This window comes from Hyperolius riggenbachi, chromosome 5, assembly GCF_040937935.1.
Source record: "Hyperolius riggenbachi isolate aHypRig1 chromosome 5, aHypRig1.pri, whole genome shotgun sequence".
NCBI classification, from domain to species: Eukaryota; Metazoa; Chordata; class Amphibia; order Anura; family Hyperoliidae; genus Hyperolius; species Hyperolius riggenbachi.
In genome coordinates this window covers 204644761-204668317 of record NC_090650.1, presented here as the reverse complement: position 1 = coordinate 204668317, position 23557 = coordinate 204644761, and the positions used below count along the sequence as shown (strand labels likewise).

Sequence of the window (23557 nt, the reverse complement as noted above, 5' to 3'; positions counted from 1 at the left end):
GCCCCTAACCTGCCCCTTGCGGGCAATCTGATCACCCACCCACACCATTAGATCGCCCGCAAACCCGCCGTCAGATTACCTCCCAAATGTATCGTTTACATCTGTTATCTTCTCTAAACACCCACTAATTACCCATCAATCACCCATCAATCACCCCCTATCACCACCTGTCACTTTTACCTATCAGATCAGACCCTAATCTGCCCCTTGCGGGCACCCAATCACCCGCCCACACGCTCAGATTGCCCTCTGACCCCCCCCCCCCTTATCAATTCGCCAGTGCATTAATTACATCTGTCCTTCCCTGTAATAACCCACTGATCACCTGTCAATCACCTGCCAATCACCTATCACCCATCAATCACCCCCTGTCACTGCCACCCAACAATCAGCCCCTAACCTGCCCCTTGCGGGCAAACTGATCACCCACCCACACCAATAGATCGCCCGCAGATCCGACATCAGATCACCACCCAAGCGCAGTGTTTCCATCTATTCTCTCCTCTAAACACCCACTAATTACCCATCAATCACCCATCAATCACCCCCTATCACCACCTGTCACTGTTACCCATCAGATCAGACCCTAATCTGCCCCTTGCGGGCACCCAATCGCCCGCCTACAATCTCAGATTGCCCTCAGACCCCCCCTTATCAATTCGCCAGTGCAATATTTACATCTGTTCTCCCCTGTAATAACCCACTGATTACCTGTCAATCACCTATCAATCACCCATCAATCACCCCCTGTCACTGACACCCATCAATCACCCGCTGTCACTGACACCCATCAATCAGCCCCTAACCTGCCCCTTGTGGGCAAACTGATCACCCACCCACACCAATAGATCGCCCGCAGATCCGACAACAGATCACCACCCAAGCGCAGTGTTTCCATCTATTCTCTACCCTAAACACCCACTAATTACCCATCAATCACCCCCTGTCACTGCTACCTATCAGATTAGACCCCTATCTGCCCCTAGGGCACTCAATCACCCGCCCACACCCTCAGAATGCTCTCAGACCCCAGCCCTGATCACCTCGCCAGTGCATTGCTTGCATCTATTCTCCCCTCTAATCACACCTTGAGACACCCATCAATCACCTCCTGTCACCCCCTAGCACACCTACCCATCAGATCAGGCCCCAATTTGCCCCGTGTGGGCTCCTGATCACTCGGCCAAACCCTCAGACCCCCTTCCGATCACCTCCCCAGTGCATTGATTGCATCTATTTTCCCCTCTAACCACCCCCTGAGACACCCATCAATCACCTCCTGTCACCCCCCTAGCACTCCTATCCATCAGATCAGGCCCAATACAACCTGTCATCTAAAAGGCCACCCTGCTTATGACCGGTTCCACAAAATTCACCCCCTCATAGACCACCTGTCATCAAAATTTGCAGATGCTTATACCCCTGAACAGTCATTTTGAGACATTTGGTTTCCAGACTACTCACGGTTTTGGGCCTGTAAAATGCCAGGGCGGTATAGGAACCCCACAAGTGACCCCATTTTAGAAAAAAAAGACACCCAAGGTATTATGTTAGGTGTATGACGAGTTCATAGAAGATTTTATTTTTTGTCAAAAGTTAGCGGAAAATAATTTTTATTGGTTTTTTTTCACAAAGTGTAATTTTTCACTAACTTGTGACAAAAAATAAAATCTTCTATGAACTTGCCATACACCTAACGGAATACCTTGGGGTGCCTTCTTTCTAAAATGGGGTCACTTGTGGGGTTCCTATACTGCCCTGGCATTTTAGGGGCCCTAAACCGCGAGGAGTAGTCTAGAAAACAAATGCTTCAAAATGACCTGTGAATAGGACGTTGGGCCCCTTAGCGCACCTAGGCTGCAAAAAAGTGTCACACATGTGGTACCGCCGTACTCAGGAAAAGTAGTATAATGTGTTTTGGGGTGTATTTTTACACATACCCATGCTGGGTGGGAGAAATTTCTATGTAAATGGACAATTGTGTGTAAAAAAATCAAACAATTGTCATTTACAGAGATATTTCTCCCACTTAGCATGGGTATGTGTAAAAATACACCCCAAAACGCATTATACTACTTCTCCTGAGTACAGCGGTACCACATGTGTGGCACTTTTTTACACCCTAAGTACGCTAAGGGGCCCAAAGTCCAATGAGTACCTTTAGGATTTCACAGGTCATTTTGCGACATTTGGTTTCAAGACTACTCCTCACGGTTTAGGGCCCCTAAAATGCCAGGGCAGTATAGGAACCCCACAAATGACCCCATTCTAGAAAGAAGACACCCAAAGGTATTCCGTACGGAGTATGGTGAGTTCATAGAAGATTTTATTTTTTGTCACAAGTTAGCGGAAAATGACACTTTGTGAAAAAAAACTATTAAAATCAATTTCCGCTAACTTGTGACAAAAAAATAAAAACTTCTATGAACTCACCATACTCCTAACGGAATACCTTGGGGTGTCTTCTTTCTAAAATGGGGTCATTAGTGGGGTTCCTATACTGCCCTGGCATTTTAGGGGCCCTAAACCGTGAGGAGTAGTCTTGAAACAAAAATGACCTGTGAAATCCTAAAGGTACTCATTGGACTTTATGCCCCTTAGTGCAGTTAGGGTGCAAAAAAGTGCCACACATGTGGTATCGCCGTACTCGGGAGAAGTAGTACAATGTGTTTTGAGGTGTATTTTTACACATACCCATGCTGGGTGGGAGAAATACCTCTGTAAATGACAATCTTTTGATTTTTTTACACACAATTGTCCATTTACAGAGGTATTTCTCCCACCCAGCATGGGTATGTGTAAAAATACACCTCAAAACACATTGTACTGCTTCTCCCGAGTATGGCGATACCACATGTGTGGCACTTTTTTGCACCCTAACTGCGCTAAAGGGCCCAAAGTCCAATGAGTACCTTTAGGATTTCACAAGTCATTTTGAGAAATTTCGTTTCAAGACTACTCCTCACGGTTTAGGGCCCCTAAAATGCCAGGGCAGTATAGGAACCCCACAAATGACCCCATTTTAGAAAGAAGACACCCCAAGGTATTCCGTTAGGAGTATGGTGAGTTCATAGAAGTTTTTATTTTTTGTCAAAAGTTAGCGGAAATTGATTTTAATTGTGTTTTTTCACAAAGTGTCATTTTCCGCTAACTTGTGACAAAAAATAAAATCTTCTATGAACTCGCCATACTACTAACGGAATACCTTGGGGTGTCTTCTTTCTAAAATGGGGTCATTTGTGGGGTTCCTATACTGCCCTGGCATTTTAGGGGCCCTAAACCGTGAGGAGTAGTCTTGAAACGAAATTTCTCAAAATGACTTGTGAAATCTTAAAGGTACTCATTGGACTTTGGGCCCTTTAGCGCAGTTAGGGTGCAAAAAAGTGCCACACATGTGGTATCGCCGTACTCAGGAGAAGTAGTATAATGTGTTTTGTGGTGTATTTTTACACATACCCATGCTGAGTGGGAGAAATATCTCTGTAAATGGACAATTGTGTGTAAAAAAAATTAACAAATTGTCATTTACAGAGATATTTCTCCCACCCAGCATGGGTATGTGTAAAAATACACCCCAAAACACATTATACTACTTCTCCTGAGTATGGCAATACCACATGTGTGGCACTTTTTTGCAGCCTAACTGCGCTAAGGGGTCCAAAGTCCAATGAGCACCTTTAGGCTTTACAGGGGTGCTTACAATTTAGCACCCCCCAAAATGTCAGGACAGTAAACACACCCCACAAATGATCCCATTTTGGAAAGTAGACCCTTCAAGGTATTCAGAGAGGGGCATGGTGAGTCCGTGGCAGATTTCATTTTTTTTTGTCGCAAGTTAGAAGAAATGGAAACTTTTTTTTTTTTTTTTTTTTCTCACAAAGTGTCATTTTTTGCTTACTTGTGACAAAAAATAATATCTTCTATGAACTCACTATGCCTCTCAGTGAATACTTTGGGATGTCTTCTTTCCAAAATGGGGTCATTTGGGGGGTATTTATACTATCCTGGAATTCTAGCCCCTCATGAAACATGACAGGGGGTCAGAAAAGTCAGAGATGCTTGAAAATGGGAAAATTCACTTTTTGCACCATAGTTTGTAAACGCTATAACTTTTACCCAAACCAATAAATATACACTGAATGGGTTTTTTTTTATCAAAAACATGTTTGTCCACATTTTTCGCGCTGCATGTATACAGAAATTTTACTTTATTTGAAAAATGTCAGCACAGAAAGTTAAAAAAATCATTTTTTTGCCAAAATTCATGTCTTTTTTGATGAATATAATAAAAAGTAAAAATCGCAGGAGCAATCAAATAGCCCCAAAAGAAAGCTGTATTAGTGACAAGAAAAGGAGCCAAAATTCATTTAGGTGGTAGGTTGTATGAGCGAGCAATAAACCGTGAAAGCTGCAGTGGTCTGAATGGAAAAAAAGTGGCCGGTCCTTAAGGGGTAGAAAGCCCTAGGTCCTCAAGTGGTTAAACCACTTCTAAAATTATTACGAGATAAAGGAATTATATACAGATGGCGGTTTCCTTTTGGCCTTAGTGCCTTGTACCAAGAGAGGTGGCATACGCTGCAAACACCAGAGGAATTGGAATCCTTCTGTGACGCACTACAAATTAAAGCTCCTACCCTGAAAGAATGGAAGTCGGAGTTCGGCATTTCTTCACCATGGCCGAGATCTGGAGAACACAGCCGATTCGGAAATACAAGCAAGCAAAAAGGTAGCCGGGAAAACGAAAAGAGAAAGTCTTACAGACAAGAGAGACAAAGGAGCCCCCGCACCTCGGATGATTCGTCGGCAAGCTCTTCACAAGAGGACAGCTAAGTATAAGGGGGATTCCTACACAGGAATCTATAGTTATCTCACCCTGACTGGCCTTATTTGCTGATAGTATATATACGCCCCCCCTAATTTTTACTAGCCCGGAGGTCTTGTCTTTGAGGAGAGGGAGGGTACTGTTTTGGATATGCCTTCACTAGTCTCCCTACACGTTAAGACACTTGATTTGTGCGGATAACCTCGGGCTAGAGGGAAGTGGAGGCCGTTTCAATGACACTCTCATATCCTTGGTGCACAGCAAAACTTTAAGTCCAGATTGAACCATCAAAGGGTCCTCTGACTGTTCCGTTCCTGATGTTTTGTTTTTGTTCTTGTTCTCATTTTGTGGTGTTACCTGAACTTTTGGGGCCGAACTCAGTGGCTACTGCTAGAGCTATCATAGATAAACTCCATAATGCATATGCACTCAGTAACTACACAGAGTCTGGACTCTCGGCCTTTAGGATGTTAGTTCCTCAAAAGTGTTTTTAAGGTTCTCATCCCGCTGAAAAAGTATAATTAGCACTGGTTTATGCTATGCCCAACCTATTCTAGAAGTACCTTAGATATTATATTGCTTTTCATGTTTTCTTCGCAGCTGCCATTGGATAATTGTATTCCTTTCGTCTCTTAACGAGGTTATAAGGGCTCGATATTGCTGCATAGGGGACCACAGAGAAAAAAGGGGGACCATATAATTTACAATACACTATAACTTACATGTTTCGGTACAGGACTTATCCCACGGGTGGAAGGCAGGGGGAGAGAAATGAAGTAAGGACCAATTGCTTGGGGATCCGTATGCAGCAATGTCAGAAAAGTGAGTCTTGCTCCCTAATGGGTCTCACAGGGGAGCTCTTGCTACACTCGGGGGCCTCGCATACTCATACTAGTAAGACCCATAGGGCTTTACTACCTACTGCCCTAAACTACCCAATACCCCCCCAATATAGCCCGCTACCTCATAGGAACCTCGCCTAAAACGACTAATGACCAATAAGCAAGCTACGTTATTATAATATATAAAAAGACTCTTGTCTCCCCAATGCGCTACATTTAAAACCAGTCTCCACATCTACATACCAGAGCATTGAATATCAACTTTTACACAGTAAGTAGGAGTAGATCAATCTCTTCTTTTCACCCCCCCAACCCAAGACACGTCACAATCCGGTGACGTTGACGCATCTTAACAGATTAGTTGTAGAGGTGTTCGATCTCCTCTACTCTGTATCAACACCAATAAGAGGTTGTATAGCGGTTAAAGGCCTGCAAGCGTACTTTATCTCCACAACGTTCAGAATCTTTAGAAGAGCGCACAAGCGCTGAGTGCCTCAGTATATACAAACGACCCCTATCGGAGTCATACAAATACTCCAAGGGACATGGCCAAAAACAAGATATCAATAATGTCCTTAAATACACAAGGACTGAATTCCCCCTATAAAAGAAAGTGGGTGTTATCAGAAGCGCATAGACTCCGCTGTGAGATACTATTACTGCAAGAGACTCATTTTCAGAGGTCTAAAACCCCTAATCTAAGAGATAATAAATTTCCCATAGCATACAATGCAACAGCCCCTGGTGGAAAAGTTAAGGGCGTTTCTATATTGGTGTCAAGTAAAGTGTCCTGGGTATTGCAGGATAGTAGAGCCGATGAAGAAGGAAGGTACATTTTTATTAAAGGTCTCCTTAACAACACCCCAGTCACAATTGGGAATATTTACGCCCCAAACAAAGGTCAAGCCACATTCATAGCCGGAGTTACTGACATTCTGCTATCATTTGTGCAAGGAATGCTTATACTGGGAGGGGATCTTAATGTAGCATTGAATCCATCTCTGGATACCTCAGATGGTAGATCCTCTACGAGATACAAAGTCCTGAACAGGATTAAACAGAACTTGGCATTGTTGAGGCTTGTTGATACGTGGAGGTCTAGCCATCCCTCTGAACGGGACTTTACTTTCTGGTCTGCCTTGCATGAGAAATCGACCAGGATCGATTATATATTCCTATCACAGCAAGATTTGACAAAATTTGTGAGTGCAAGGATCGACACACGCACCAGATCAGATCATGCACCAGTGACAATTACAATTGAACTAGGTATAAAACAAGATAAAACCTTCATATGGAGATTCCCATCACACTTATTAACGGACCTAGAGGTTACTTCAAAAATTAAGAGGGAATTGGCAGCATTCTTCGTTACTAATAAGACACCAGAGGTCAGCAAAGCAGCGGTTTGGCTGGCACACAAATGTACAACAAGGGGACTTCTGCTTGGAGAGCAGGCCAGGCTCAGAAAGGAAAAGGGGAGAGAGATAGAAGCCCTCTTTGAGGAGCTTTGTAAATTAGAATTACTCACAAAAACCAATGCTTCACAGACAAACATAACCAAACTGAAAGATGTTAGAGCACGGATTAATAAAGTAATGGACAGACGTTTCCAGACGGAATTCACCTTAAGAACAGGTATCTTTTATGAGGCAGGTAACAAACCGGGGAAATACCTAGCTAGAGCACTCAGAGAAAAACAAATAGGAGGTGATATCAAAGCTATTCGTACCAAAACAGGGACATTATTACACAAAACAACCGACATAGCAGATAGCTTTGTAGATTTTTATTCAGAACTCTATTCCCTAAAATCAGAGAGTAGCCAACCCGGAACTGTATCGGATAGACTCCAAAAAATACGTCACTTCTTGTCCACCTCAGGAATGCCTAAAATTGACCCTCGAGTGATTGAGGAGTGGGGGGATTCTTTTCATGAAGATGAGATACTAACAGCTATAAAGTCTCTCAAACCAAATAAAAGCCCGGGACCTGATGGATTCTCAGGGGCGTATTATAAGGCTTTTAAGACTGAATTAGTACCACATCTGACTGAATTATTCAATGAAATTTCAAATGATAAACCCCTCCCGACAGAAATGCAGGAGGCACATATCACGATTATACCCAAAAAAGGGAAAGATGACACAAATTGTTCCAATTATAGACCGATCTCCTTGCTGAACGTATACACAAAACTCTTCAGCAAGGTTATCGCAAACAGACTAATTCAGATCATACCTTCATTAATAGGAAAGGATCAGGTGGGGTTTGTCCCTGGAAGAGAAGCCAGGGACAATACTACAAAAGCCATTACCCTGATAGAGTTCATGTCAAAGCGAAAAGTCGAGGGCCTTCTCCTCTCGGTTGACGCGGAGAAGGCCTTCGACAGAGTAGCATGGGACTTCATGGAGGAAGTTTTGAATTTTATTGAGGTGGGGGACCACTTAAAACAGAAAATTATGTCATTATACTCTAAACCAAAGGCGCAAATAAAAGTAAAAGGGACCCTGTCCAATCCTTTTCCACTTAATAATGGCACGCACCAAGGCTGCCCCTTATCGCCTTTGATATTTATTATAACTTTGGAGCCCTTCATCAGACATATAAATATGGATTCCGCTATTCAGGGAGTGACAGTAGGTAACTTAACCTATAAAATTGCAGCATATGCTGATGATGTTCTTCTATTTTTGACAAACCCTGAATCCTCCATAAAAGCTGCTTTACAGGTCTTTAAAACCTACGAAACACTGTCCAACTTTAAAATGAATCTGAACAAATCAGAGATTCTTAACATTACAGTTCCAAATGAAGAGGCCTTGAGACTTGAACATTCCATGCCCTTTAAGTGGAACAAGGAAGCGATTACATATTTGGGCATTAAACTCTCCAGAGACGCTGGCCTGCTCTTCAGGCAGAATTTCTTAGACATTCAAGCTAAGATCTTCACTGACCTTAAGAAGTGGGAGGGGCTCACTATGTCCTGGTTTGGGCGGATAGCTGTAGTCAAAATGAATGTACTTCCACGTTTATTATACCTGCTGCAAGCTATACCAATTCACCTGCCCAAGCAATTTTTGAAGGTAATCCAACGTAGGGTGGGAATCTTCATCTGGAATAAAACTGCTCCACGTATAAATAGGCATATACTTTTCCTACCCAAACAAAAAGGGGGAGTGGCACTACCAAACTTTGAGAGATATCATATGGCCTGCATCCTCACCAGGATCATTGATTGGTCATGCCACAAAGGGGCGAAATTATGGGTGGATCTAGATGAACAAATCTTAGGCCAACCTGTTAGATGCATTCCATGGATTCCTAACCCTGTAGCCAAAAGGGCTATAAGTGAATTTGCGCTCATTAATAGTATGACAACAACCTTCCAGATGGCCTGCAAAAGGCTCAAATTATCATCTATAAAGAGCCCATTGACCAGTCTAACTTACAATCTAGATTTTGGACCAGGAATTCTAGGCCCATTCCTTAAAACGCAGGACATTAACCACTTGAGGACCTAGGGCTTTCTACCCCTTAAAGGGAACCTTAACTGAACGGGAGGTATAGCGTTTTACTTACCTGGGGCTATTACCAGCCCCCTGCAGCAGTCCTGTGCCCTCGGCGCCGCTCTGGAATCCTCTGGTCCCCCACTGTCACTTAGTTTCGTTTTTGACGACTCACCAGTCGCCGGCCGCCATGCGTATTATTGGACGCATTCACCAATGCAATTAGCGCTATTGCGGACCGCAACACGTACAAAAATACGCGTTGCCGCATATCTACGCGTGCGGAATGCGGCAACGCGTATTTTTGTACGCGTTGCGGTCCGCAATAGCGCTAATTGCATTGGTGAATGCGTCCAATAATACGCATGGCGGCCGGCGACTGGTGAGTCGTCAAAAACAAAACTAAGTGACAGCGGGGGACCAGAGGATTCCAGAGCGGCACCGAGGGCACAGGACTGCTGCAGGGGGCTGGCAATAGCCCCAGGTAAGTAAAACTCTATACCCCCGTTCAGTTAAGGTTCCCTTTAAGGACCGGCCACTTTTTTTCCATTCAGACCACTGCAGCTTTCACGGTTTATTGCTCGCTCATACAACCTACCACCTAAATGAATTTTGGCTCCTTTTCTTGTCACTAATAAAGCTTTCTTTTGGTGCTATTTGATTGCTCCTGCGATTTTTACTTTTTATTATATTCATCAAAAAATACATGAATTTTGGCAAAAAAAGGATTTTTTTAACTTTCTGTGCTGACATTTTTCAAATAAAGTAAAATTTCTGTATACATGCAGCGCGAAAAATGTGGACAAACATGTTTTTGATTAAAAAAAAAAACCCATTCAGTGTATATTTATTGGTTTGGGTAAAAGTTATAGCGTTTACAAACTATGGTGCAAAAAGTGAATTTTCCCATTTTCAAGCATCTCTGACTTTTCTGACCCCCTGTCATGTTTCATGAGGGGCTAGAATTCCAGGATAGTATAAATACCCCCCAAATGACCCCATTTTGGAAAGAAGACATCCCAAAGTATTCACTGAGAGGCATAGTGAGTTCATAGAAGATATTATTTTTTGTCACAAGTAAGCGGAAAATGACACTTTGTGAGAAAAAAAAAAAAAAAAAAAGTTTCCATTTCTTCTAACTTGCGACAAAAAAAAATGAAATCTGCCACGGACTCACCATGCCCCTCTCTGAATACCTTGAAGGGTCTACTTTCCAAAATGGGATCATTTGTGGGGTGTGTTTACTGTCCTGACATTTTGGGGGGTGCTAAATTGTAAGCACCCCTGTAAAGCCTAAAGGTGCTCATTGGACTTTGGACCCCTTAGCGCAGTTAGGCTGCAAAAAAGTGCCACACATGTGGTATTGCCGTACTCAGGAGAAGTAGTATAATGTGTTTTGGGGTGTATTTTTACACATACCCATGCTGGGTGGGAGAAATATCTCTGTAAATGACAATTTGTTAATTTTTTTTACACACAATTGTCCATTTACAGAGATATTTCTCCCACTCAGCATGGGTATGTGTAAAAATACACCACAAAACACATTATACTACTTCTCCTGAGTACGGCGATACCACATGTGTGGCACTTTTTTGCACCCTAACTGCGCTAAAGGGCCCAAAGTCCAATGAGTACCTTTAGGATTTCACAGGTCATTTTGAGAAATTTCGTTTCAAGACTACTCCTCACGGTTTAGGGCCCCTAAAATGCCAGGGCAGTATAGGAACCCCACAAATGACCCCATTTTAGAAAGAAGACACCCCAAGGTATTCCGTTAGTAGTATGGCGAGTTCATAGAAGATTTTATTTTTTGTCACAAGTTAGCGGAAAATGACACTTTGTGAAAAAACACAATTAAAATCAATTTCCGCTAACTTTTGATAAAAAATAAAATCTTCTATGAACTCACCATACTCCTAACGGAATACCTTGGGGTGTCTTCTTTCTAAAATGGGGTCATTTGTGGGGTTCCTATACTGCCCTGGCATTTTAGGGGCCCTAAACCGTGAGGAGTAGTCTTGAAACGAAATTTCTCAAAATGACCTGTGAAATCCTAAAGGTACTCATTGGACTTTGGGCCCTTTAGCGCAGTTAGGGTGCAAAAAAGTGCCACACATGTGGTATCGCCATACTCGGGAGAAGTAGTACAATGTGTTTTGGGGTGTATTTTTACACATACCCATGCTGGGTGGGAGAAATACCTCTGTAAATGGACAATTGTGTGTAAAAAAATCAAAAGATTGTCATTTACAGAGGTATTTCTCCCACCCAGCATGGGTATGTGTAAAAATACACCCCAAAACACATTGTACTACTTCTCCCGAGTACGGCGATACCACATGTGTGGCACTTTTTTGCACCCTAACTGCACTAAGGGGCCCAAAGTCCAATGAGTACCTTTAGGATTTCACAGGTCATTTTTGTTTCAAGACTACTCCTCACGGTTTAGGGCCCCTAAAATGCCAGGGCAGTATAGGAACCCCACTAATGACCCCATTTTAGAAAGAAGACACCCCAAGGTATTCCGTTAGGAGTATGGTGAGTTCATAGAAGTTTTTATTTTTTTGTCACAAGTTAGCGGAAATTGATTTTAATAGTTTTTTTTTACAAAGTGTCATTTTCCGCTAACTTGTGACAAAAAATAAAATCTTCTATGAACTCACCATACTCCGTACGGAATACCTTTGGGTGTCTTCTTTCTAGAATGGGGTCATTTGTGGGGTTCCTATACTGCCCTGGCATTTTAAGGGGCCCTAATCCGTGAGGAGTAGTCTTGAAACCAAATGTCGCAAAATGACCTGTGAAATCCTAAAGGTACTCATTGGACTTTGGGCCCCTTAGCGTACTTGGGGTGTAAAAAAGTGCCACACATGTGGTACCGCTGTACTCAGGAGAAGTAGTATAATGCGTTTTGGGGTGTATTTTTACACATACCCATGCTAAGTGGGAGAAATATCTCTGTAAATGACAATTGTTAGATTTTTTTACACACAATTGTCCATTTACATAGAAATTTCTCCCACCCAGCATGGGTATGTGTAAAAATACACCCCAAAACACATTATACTACTTTTCCTGAGTACGGCGGTACCACATGTGTGACACTTTTTTGCAGCCTAGGTGCGCTAAGGGGCCCAACGTCCTATTCACAGGTCATTTTGAAGCATTTGTTTTCTAGACTACTCCTCGCGGTTTAGGGCCCCTAAAATGCCAGGGCAGTATAGGAACCCCACAAGTGACCCCATTTTAGAAAGAAGACACCCCAAAGTATTCCGTTAGGTGTATGGCGAGTTCATAGAAGATTTTATTTTTTGTCACAAGTTGGTGAAAAATGACACTTTGTGAAAAAAAACCAATAAAAATTAATTTCCGCTAACTTTTGACAAAAAATAAAATCTTCTATGAACTCGTCATACACCTAACAGAATACCTTGGGGTGTCTTTTTTTTTCTAAAATGGGGTCACTTGTGGGGTTCCCATACCGTCCTGGCATTTTACAGGCCCAAAACCGTGAGTAGTCTGGAAACCAAATGTCTCAAAATGACTGTTCAGGGGTATAAGCATCTGCAAATTTTGATGACAGGTGGTCTATGAGGGGGCGAATTTTGTGGAACCGGTCATAAGCAGGGTGGCCTTTTAGATGACAGGTTGTATTGGGCCTGATCTGATGGATAGGAGTGCTAGGGGGGTGACAGGAGGTGATTGATGGGTGTCTCAGGGGGTGGTTAGAGGGGAAAATAGATGCAATCAATGCACTGGGGAGGTGATCGGAAGGGGGTCTGAGGGTTTGGCCGAGTGATCAGGAGCCCACACGGGGCAAATTGGGGCCTGATCTGATGGGTAGGTGTGCTAGGGGGTGACAGGAGGTGATTGATGGGTGTCTCAAGGTGTGATTAGAGGGGGGAATAGATGCAAGCAATGCACTGGCGAGGTGATCAGGGCTGGGGTCTGAGGGCATTCTGAGGGTGTGGGCGGGTGATTGAGTGCCCTAGGGGCAGATAGGGGTCTAATCTGATAGGTAGCAGTGACAGGGGGTGATTGATGGGTAATTAGTGGGTGTTTAGGGTAGAGAATAGATGGAAACACTGCGCTTGGGTGGTGATCTGATGTCGGATCTGCGGGCGATCTATTGGTGTGGGTGGGTGATCAGTTTGCCCGCAAGGGGCAGGTTAGGGGCTGATTGATGGGTGGCAGTGACAGCGGGTGATTGATGGGTGGCAGTGACAGGGGGTGATTGATGGGTGGCAGTGACAGGGGGTGATTGATGGGTGATTGATAGGTGATTGACAGGTAATCAGTGGGTTATTACAGGGGAGAACAGATGTAAATATTGCACTGGCGAATTGATAAGGGGGGGTCTGAGGGCAATCTGAGCGTGTAGGCGGGCGATTGGGTGCCCGCAAGGGGCAGATTAGGGTCTGATCTGATGGGTAACAGTGACAGGTGGTGATAGGGGGTGATTGATGGGTGATTGATGGGTAATTAGTGGGTGTTTAGAGGAGAGAATAGATGGAAACACTGCGCTTGGGTGGTGATCTGATGTCGGATCTGCGGGCGATCTATTGGTGTGGGTGGGTGATCAGTTTGCCCGCAAGGGGCAGGTTAGGGGCTGATTGTTGGGTGGCAGTGACAGGGGGTGATTGATGGGTGATAGGTGATTGGCAGGTGATTGACAAGTGATCAGTGGGTTATTACAGGGAAGGACAGATGTAAATATTGCACTGGCGAATTGATAAGGGGGGTCTGAGGGCAATCTGAGCGTGTAGGCGGGTGATTGGGTGCCCGCAAGGGGCAGATTAGGGTCTGATCTGATAGGTAACAGTGACAGGTGGTGATAGGGAGTGATTGATGGGTGATTGATGGGTAATTAGTGGGTGTTTAGAGGAGAGAATAGATGTAAACGCTGCGCTTGGGTGGTGATCTGATGTCGGATCTGCGGGCGATCTATTGGTGTGGGTGGGTGATCAGATTGCCCGCAAGGGGCAGGTTAGGGGCTGATTGTTGGGTGGCAGTGACAGGGGGTGATTGATGGGTGATAGGTGATTGGCAGGTGATTGACAGGTGATCAGTGGGTTATTACAGGGAAGGACAGATGTAATTAATGCACTGGCGAATTGATAAGGGGGGGGGGGTCTGAGGGTAATCTGAGCGTGTGGGCGGGTGATTGGGTGCCCGCAAGGGGCAGATTAGGGTCTGATCTGATAGGTAAAAGTGACAGGTGGTGATAGGGGGTGATTGATGGGTGATTGATGGGTAATTAGTGGGTGTTTAGAGGAGAGAATAGATGTAAACAATGGATTTGGGAGGTGATCTGATGTCGGATCTGTGGGCGATCTATTGGTGTGGGGGGGGTGATCAGATTGCCCGCAAGGGGCAGGTTAGGGGCTGATTGATGGGTGGCAGTGACAGGGGGTGATTGACGGGTGATTGACAGGTGATTGACAGGTGATCAGGGGGATAGATGCATACAGTAAACAGGGGGGGGTGGTCTGGGGGGGGGGTCTGGGGAGAATCTGAGGGGTGGGGGGTGATCAGGAGGGGGCAGGGAGCAGGGGGGGGATAAAAAAAAAATAGCGTTGACAGATAGTGACAGGGAGTGATTGATGGGTGATTAGGGGGGTGATTGGGTGCAAACAGGGGTCTGGGGGGTGGGCAGGGGGGGGTCTGATGGGTGCTGTGGGCGATCTGGGGCAGGGGGGGGGAGAAATCAGTGTGCTTGGGTGCAGACTAGGGTGGCTGCAGCCTGCCCTGGTGGTCCCTCGGACACTGGGACCACCAGGGCAGGAGGCAGCCTGTATAATAAACTTTGTAAACATTACAAAGTGTATTATACACTTTGTATGCGGCGATCGCGGGGTTAACATCCCGCCGGCGCTTCCGTATAGCCGGCGGGATGTTGCGGCGAGCGAGCGGTGACAGGCGCCGGCGGAGGATCGCGTCACGGATGACGCGATCGCTCCGCCCATGCCCTTAAATGGACCGCCGCCTCTGTGGGTGAGCCGGTCCTTAAGGGCTCCACTTCCCGGCCGCCTCTGTGCGTTAGGCGGTCGGGAAGTGGTTAATGCTGAATACAAAGTATGTCAATTTGTGGTCAAGGGGAAGATCAGTGATACACATCAGAATTTTAGGATCCCTCCATGGTCCTTACGTCAGATTCACTCATACATCAGCAATAGCTCTAATAAACAGCAATTCTGTAAACCTTTGTCAGGTTTTGAAGAAATATGTCAGGCAGGTAATGAAGTACCCCATACAGTATCTCTAATGTATAAGGCTCTAGAAAACCTAAACCAAGAAACGCCCTTGCCATTCACCGACAAATGGGAAAAAGGGGAGGGAGATGAGGTGGGAGAGGTGGATTGGGAAAACATTTTTATACTCACCCATAAATGCTCAGTTAACTCTTCAGTCCAAGAAGCCAACTACAAGATTCTTACTAGATGGCATAAAACGCCAGTGGCTCTGAATAAAATAATTCCAGACTACCCCACAAAATGTTGGCGATGTGATTCATTACAGGCTACATACGAGCATATATGGTGGGACTGTCCCAAAATTGTGAGATTTTGGAAACTGGTGCATAAGTGGGCAGGGAAAATCTCTTCCTTCAATGTACCATTCAATAAATTGGCCTTACTCCTTCACCACAATGACATGTCTCTCAAGACGTATAGAAATTCCCTCCTGATCCACCTTCTTAACGCAGCTAAAACCCTTGTCCCCAGGTGGTGGAAATCGGATAGAATACCATCCATGAAGGAATGGCTGGCGAAAGTAGATTTCATATACTATATGGAAGAGCTTAGAGCAACTAAATTGGATAGAATCCATAAATTTGCCATCACCTGGGCACAATGGGTGGATTTCAAAACCACAGAGGAATACCTTTCCCTTCAAGCACTCTTATAAAGAGTCTGGAGTTGGAATAGATATGGGGTCGCTATCACCCTCAATACCAAAGCTGCTGAACAACTTAGATCGCAACATGCGCATTCTTGAAGGCACTGTGGAGATATACCTACTGTAACATCTAGCCCGCAACTTCACATGTTGGTGTTATATACTTACTAACTATATGCCTTAATAGGCAGTTGTTTCTAGTTATGCTTTAAGTAATGGTTATAGCTATTGTAGGCACAAATAACGTAATCCTCAAGAGTTTGACTTATAAAATATAGCTATATTCTAGAGAAGATGTGCTGATAAGCCTGATGTTTAGCATTGCGAGAGGAAATTATGTTCTGTTGCCATTTTCCTTGTGATGATGATACAAAAGATGTATATGCATTGTATTGTTATACTTTATTCATTTACTCAAATAAAGACTTCTTTGGGAAAAATAATAATAAAATACAATAGAATACAATCAATTTCATGTTATACAATATATAAATAATTATTTTGGTGTTTGCTTCTGTATTTTTTTTCTCTTTAGATTGAAGCGTGCAATAAAGAAGCAGAGAAGATAAATTCTCTTATAAATTCTGACAGTCCGACTATTGCGTCCCAAGTGCCGTTATCAGCGCTCATCACGTCTGAAGTTCAGATATCATTAGCTCTTAATTCAGACTCTAGAAAAAATGTTACTAATGGCGCTTATTTATGTTTTCCTATCCTAATTTACTTTCTTTATATATTTTGCTATTTATGACATGCTTTTATTTTTTTAAGTATTTTTTAATTAAATAGGGTATTGCTTGCGTAATTCAAGTTACATGGTTTTACAAGAAACTTTCCAAACTTGACTATGCAAGAATATGGAAGTGAAGGATTGTATTTGTCTTTTTCCCGTGCACATTCAATGAGAAAGCTAATACTTAGCATTCCACACAATGGCAATCAGACTCCTCTATGCATATGTATATGTTTCTGTAGATAGCCCCTATAAAATGGTGTAGGTTTTATTATTTTGTGGTAAGCTGGTTAACATGCATTTCAATCAACGTGATCACTTTATATGTAGTTTATACAGCACAAGACACCTTACACTTCAACATGACATCATACCTGGGACATATATCAGCCAATGGCTTCTCTTGTATCTCATCTCTGGCTGTAGAATTTGCCTATTAGCATCTACACATCTGCCTGTATGGTGCAGGCTTATCCTTTCAGACACACTGTCCGTTTATGTAAAATTAATGACAATCCCAACAAGGAGATTAAAATCCACAAACTTGACACAACACTTTTGTGTACAGTAGAAGAGCACAAGTTGACCACTGTTGATACATCACATATGTTTGACTATAAGACCCTTCTTGCTGTAGTGCAAACTGATATAAGCTGGCCTGTTGGCATCAGTTGTGCTCTTTCCACTCCATACACATACATGTGAATATTTGGATGAGACTAGCATGCATAACTTTAGCTGCAGAATTCTGTCAGTGCAGTTGGATCATGTCTGTATGGACAACCACCCAGTAATGCTTGGCAGGGCAAGTTCCTAGAGCAGCGAGGCAGCCAATGCAACTTAAAAAGAACAGCTGATTTCTCATGAGCCTGGAACTCTCCACAAAAATGTCCTACTGGCTTCGGAGTTCCATATTCCTATTCTGATCTAATGCTGTCTACTAACTATTACTGCTAGAGATATAGAAAAGGATATATAAAAGGAAAGTCAGTGATGTTACCTGTGTTGAACTGGATTCCTGTCAGTGTTCTAGGAAAGTCTATTCTCTTTTTTTCTGTTATGGAATGTACTAGGAAAGTTTATTATCCTTTTTTCTTTCAAGGAATGTACTAGGAAAGTTTATTCTCCTTTTTCTGTCAGTGAGTGTACTAGGAAAGTCTATTATCTGCTATGGAGTGTACTAGGAAAGTCTATTCTCCTTTTTCTGTCAGGGGGTGTACTAGGAAAGTCTATTATCTATTATGGAGTGTACTAACAAACAAACAAACACAGAACATTTATATCGCGCTTTTCTCCTGGCGGACTCAAAGCGCCAGAGCTGCAGCCACTAGGACGCGCTCTATAGGCAGTAGCAGTGTTAGGGAGACTTGCCCAAGGTCTCCTACTGAATAGGTGCTGGCTTACTGAACAGGCAGAGCGGAGATTCGAACCCATGTCTCCTGTGTCAGAGGCAGAGCCCTTAACCATTACACTATTCAGCCACCACACTAGGAAAGTCTATTCTTCTTTTTCAGTCGGGGGGGGGGGGGGGTTGTACTAGGAAAGTCTATTCTTACCTATTTGTTCACAATCTGATAGGTGACCGGTCTGGGTTACAGCACAGGGACCTGGCAGCTATACAGAACATTGTGGGATCCATGCCTAGGACCTGTTACATTGCCAGTGAAGAGGGAAGTATTAACTTTTATGCCACCAGTGCAGAGGTTAACAGTAAAATCCCTATATACCATTATTGAAGCTTATGATATGCAATAGAAACTGGCATCTAAAAACTTCTCAAAAACAAAGAATCACATAAGAGCATGGCTTTACTGCTCACAGGCACTTGATACACTCCCCAGGCCAGGCAATTCAATCAAGGGGTGCAGCTAGTGTGTAGTGGGCAGTTGCCAATCTGTTATAACACAGCTTATAGCCATCTGTATTGACGATTGTTAAAGTGGCCACTAATGGTGCAATTTCTAGCGAGAAATCGTTCGAGCGATCAGAAATTCTGATCGAATTGGTTGTAAATAATCTCTGTTGGTGGACACAATCGATTATGAACGAGTGAAAAAAATGTTGTCCGAATGAATTTTTGTCGAACCAAAATTTGGATTTTCTTGTTGGTAGTGATAGATAGGAAGGAAAGATTGGTTCGTTGATGGTGTAGTGAACGATGTATTACAATATTTCACTTCCGATCAGAATTTCTGATTGCTCAAACGATTTTTCGCTAGAAATTGGACTGTTAGTGGCCAGCTTTAAAGTAATATCGGAGTGCTCACTTAATTCCATTTGATTCCCTTCCGTACTGGACAGAGCTCACATCCTGCCAGCCCACAGTGGATGGGGCTATATACTGCATCACATGAGAGAGGACTCCCGATTTGCCCATCTTAGCCTGCACCTACTTGGCTAGCCTTAATGGAGAACCAAAGCGAAAGGAATATGGAGGCTGCCATATTTATTTCCTTTTAAGCATTACCAGTTGCATGGCTATCCTGCTGATCCTCTGCCTTAAAATACTCTTAGCAATAGACCCTGAACAAGCATTAGATCATGCGTTTCAGACATTATTGTCAGATCTGACAAGATTAGCTGCATGCTTGTTTCTGGTGTGATTCAGACACTACTGTAGCCAAATAGAGCTGCAGGGCTGCCAGGCAACTGGTATTGTTTAAAAAGAAATAAATACAGCAGCCTCCGTATTATTAAGTTGTCCTTTAAAGGAGACAAGAGGCAAGTAAATAAAACTATTTTTATTTACCAAGGGCTTTGGTAGAAGCTCCATGTAATAAAAAGTTTTATTTACTGACCTCCTGTATCTTGTGAAGTCAGAGATGAGCCCAGTTCTAATTGTAAACCTTCAATAAAGATGTTCTGTACTGCTGCTATTAACCTCTGGGCCAGAGGTATAGTTGTTAGTGTTTGAAATTGTGCATTACCGTAAGTCTCTCGAGTATTACATGTGAAGGTTATTTGCTGGTGATAATCCTTAGTTTTGTTTTATAGAGTTTAGACTTCTCTCCCCCTCACAAAGATATTCTGCGCTGGAGGTATGCATCATGCCTGTCTGCAGCTTTTTTCAGAAAATTGTCTACATTGATATTTGCAACAGACATGCTACTTACAGAACACTGATATTCCTCACATTTACCTTATCTTAATTTGCATCACCCTTGGCAACAGTCACCAGCAGTGTTAAATACCGATTCCCATTGGTGGTGAACTTTGGCACATCTACCTGCTTTGGATCTATAAATAATTTCTTGTACATAGCTTGTACATTTGAATTCGGAATTTACAATGTCTCTTCATCACTAGAGTCTGCTTTATGTCATGTTGAGGATTCTATTGATCTTATCAATTTAGATAGGATGCCTGGGAAAGCCTCCTCAGTAACAGTTAAGGCATCTAATTACATTTATGTTTGCTAAAGAATGTTTCTCCTCTGTATGTCAGTGTATATAAGCTGTGTTTTTCAGTTTTGGTCAGGAACCAGTCCGACGAAGGCTTTTTATAAGTCGAAAGCTCACTGTTTATCCATCTCTAAGTTAGCCAATAAATGGTATCATCCTGATTCAAAACTTCTTGCTTGTACATAGCTAACTGGCCTCTGTCCATTGTTATGATGTGCATTCTCTTGTTCACCTCTACCATTTCTATTCTGAGGCCAGGTTTAAATCTGCATTTATACACCTATATACAATTTAACAATATTATTGAAGTGCTTATGCCTTGACAATCATCTACTTGTACAATGAATCTTTCTATCATAAAACTGGCTCAGCTCTGTCAGCCTGGCCAAGTTTAAAAACAACAGTGTTTAGGGTTTGTTTTTGTTTTCTAGACTGAATGGCTCTGGCTGCTTAAAGTAAACCAGAGCTGTGGTAAAAAGAAGATTTGATACTCACCCGCGGCTTCCTCCAGTAGCATAAACATGTCGCTGTCCTCCCACGGTCTGCCATTCAGCCGCGATCAGTCCGGGTCTACTCTACTGCGCATGCGCAGGTCCACGCAATTGCAGAAGACCCAGACTGGACCGGTTACCGGGCTGATTACTGGTAACAATAAAAATCTTTTTACCACAGCTCTGGTACACAGAGCTGTCCGTGCCTTTTTAAAGAGAACCAGAGAAGACAGAAAAAAGATGTTATACATACCTGGGGCTTCCTCCATCCCCATCAGCCTGGATCGCTCCCACACCGCCGTCCTCCGCTGCCTCTATCCGCCGGTACCGGGTCCCGTCATTCTGGCCAGTCGACGCAAGCGCAATGCACTCCCTCCGTATTGTGCAGGAGCATGCATAAAGATATGGAGGGCGTCCCTGCGCTTGCGTACAATTGCCCGTGTCCGCCGGAAGTGACGGGACCGGCGATAGAGGCAGCAGAGGACTGCTGCGTGGGAACGATCCAGGCTTATGGGGCTGGAGGAAGCCCCAGGTATGTATAACATCTTTTTTTTTTCATTTTTTATAGACTTTTCATCTCTGATTCCCTTTAAGTGCTGTAATTGGCTCACAGCAATCACGGTGTCAGGAGCCATTGGCTCCTGCCCAATATACGGAAGCTCTCAGTGTGATAGAGCGAGTGGGTACAGCACTGGGGACAGGAACAGTGAGAACGCGCGACATAGAAGATTGAAATCTATGCCCTGGCAGGGATAACCGCTCCCAAACAGGGCGTAGATTTCAATCACTAAGGTCCGGTAGCTGTTAAACTCCATTTAAACAAATGGATGTAGGACCCTTTTAGTCTATAAAATGTGTCATTTCAAGTGGCGTATTGCAATCTATGATTGGAATGGTAAGAAAGGGGACTTGCTTTATACTGTATTTCGATTTGAAGTAGTCTTCCCAGGGTGAAAACTTCTATGCCAAAGCCTATATTGTATTGTATTTTTTTTTCTTCCTGCAGATAGGAAGGTAATTTTGTATAGTGTTTACAATATACTTCTGATAATGTAAAAATGTTTTCTCTTATAAGTGAATTTTGGAAGTCTTATACAGAATGTTTTTAGATCTTTTAAACAAGATTCTGCCATGAAAGCACTTTTGTAGATTATTTGATGGCTTTATTGATAGTAATTCTCTCAAACCACCCCCCTAACAAATGTCCAGTATTATACAGCAGTCAGACAATTTGTGCAGCCAAATATCACAGGCTCTTACATTCAAGAGTGCGATATGCTGCTATGTGCATCACGTAGTGTTATTGTATATGGCTCTCAAATGTAAAGAGACAGAATTATGTTTAAGCAAATAATTTAATCACATTTTGCAAATGGAATATAAGAGTAGTCTTGTGTGCTGAATCCATGCATTCCTTATTCCTCGCGTTCGGACTTAAGTGACCCAAGTTTTCTATTTTTGCTCTCTTTCTGTTTCAACTAGTGCATTGTGATGGGGAACTTGGCATGGCCCATCCAGCGACTATTGAGGTCAAATAATTATGGGCCTGATGTATTTATCGTATAATTCTGCTGAAGTGTGTATGTGGAGGTCACAATTGTATCTAACTCAGGACTATATGCACAAACACTATTTCCATGTATATTCTCTTAAGCATATTTTTTTTTACATTTTTATTACTGCAATTGTAATTATGAATGTTTTGTCCCAATTATTGTGTATTTAGACTTTGAATACATTTTATCAAAATTAGTTAAAAGTAAATACATATGTGTCTATGTTCTATATTATCATTTTGCTTATGAAATGAATATATTTATAATACATGTTTTTACAAGGCTTTATGATGCTATATATGTGATTGTACAGATTTGAAATATTGTAACTGTTTTAAGTCACTTAAAGTAATACATATGTGATCACAGAACTATAGGTCTGACTTTTTTTTTCATCAACTGCAAAAGTTACAGTGCTCATACCATACTGAGCACGAGCTCGTCTGCCCATGTGCACAAGAGCTCACCTTATACAGAGCTAATGCTAGTCTGCCCATATGCACAAAAGCTCACTTTATACCGAGCATAAGTTGGTCTCTCCATGTGCACAAGAGCTCACCTTATACCAAGCATGAGCTGGTCTCCTGTGCGCACAAGAGCTCACCTTTTACCAAGCATAAGCTGGTCTGCCCGTGCGCACAAGAGCTCACCTTATACAGAGCTGGAGCTGGTCTGCCCATGTGCACAAGAGCTCACCTTATACAGAGCTAATGCTAGTCTGCCCATATGCACAAAAGCTCACTTTATACCGAGCATAAGTTGGTCTCTCCATGTGCACAAGAGCTCACCTTATACCAAGCATGAGCTGGTCTCCTGTGCGCACAAGAGCTCACCTTTTACCAAGCATAAGCTGGTCTGCCCGTGCGCACAAGAGCTCACCTTATACAGAGCTGGAGCTGGTCTGCCCATGTGCACAAGAGCTCACCTTATACAGAGCTGGAGCTGGTCTGCCCATGTGCACAAGAGCTCACCTTATACAGAGCTAATGCTAGTCTGCCCATATGCACAAGAGCTCACTTTATACCGAGCATAAGCTGGTCTCTCCATGTGCACAAGAGCTCACCTTATACCAAGCATGAGCTGGTCTCCTGTGCGCACAAGAGCTCACCTTTTACCAAGCATGAGCTGGTCTGCCCGTGTGCACAAGAGCTCACCTTATACAGAGCTGGTCTGCCCGTGCACACAAGAGCTCACCTTATACAGAGCTGGTCTGCCAGTGCGCACAAGAGCTCACCTTATACCGAGCATAAGCTGGTCTCTCCATGTGCACAAGAGCTCACCTTATACAGAGCTGGTCTGT

General features: G+C 43.2%; 1 protein-coding gene across 1 annotated transcript in view; it reads left to right on the top strand.

Moving 5' to 3' along the window:
* The window catches only part of RECK (reversion inducing cysteine rich protein with kazal motifs), a 182480-nt gene extending 159934 nt beyond the window's left edge, over positions 1 to 22546 (top strand). Inside the window, exon 21 of the mRNA XM_068236611.1 lies at positions 16612 to 22546. Coding sequence (XP_068092712.1) covers positions 16612 to 16827 — 216 coding nt within the window. The 3' untranslated portion in view covers positions 16828 to 22546. The remainder of the gene's footprint in view (positions 1 to 16611) is intronic.
* Positions 22547 to 23557: the final 1011 nt, after the last annotated feature.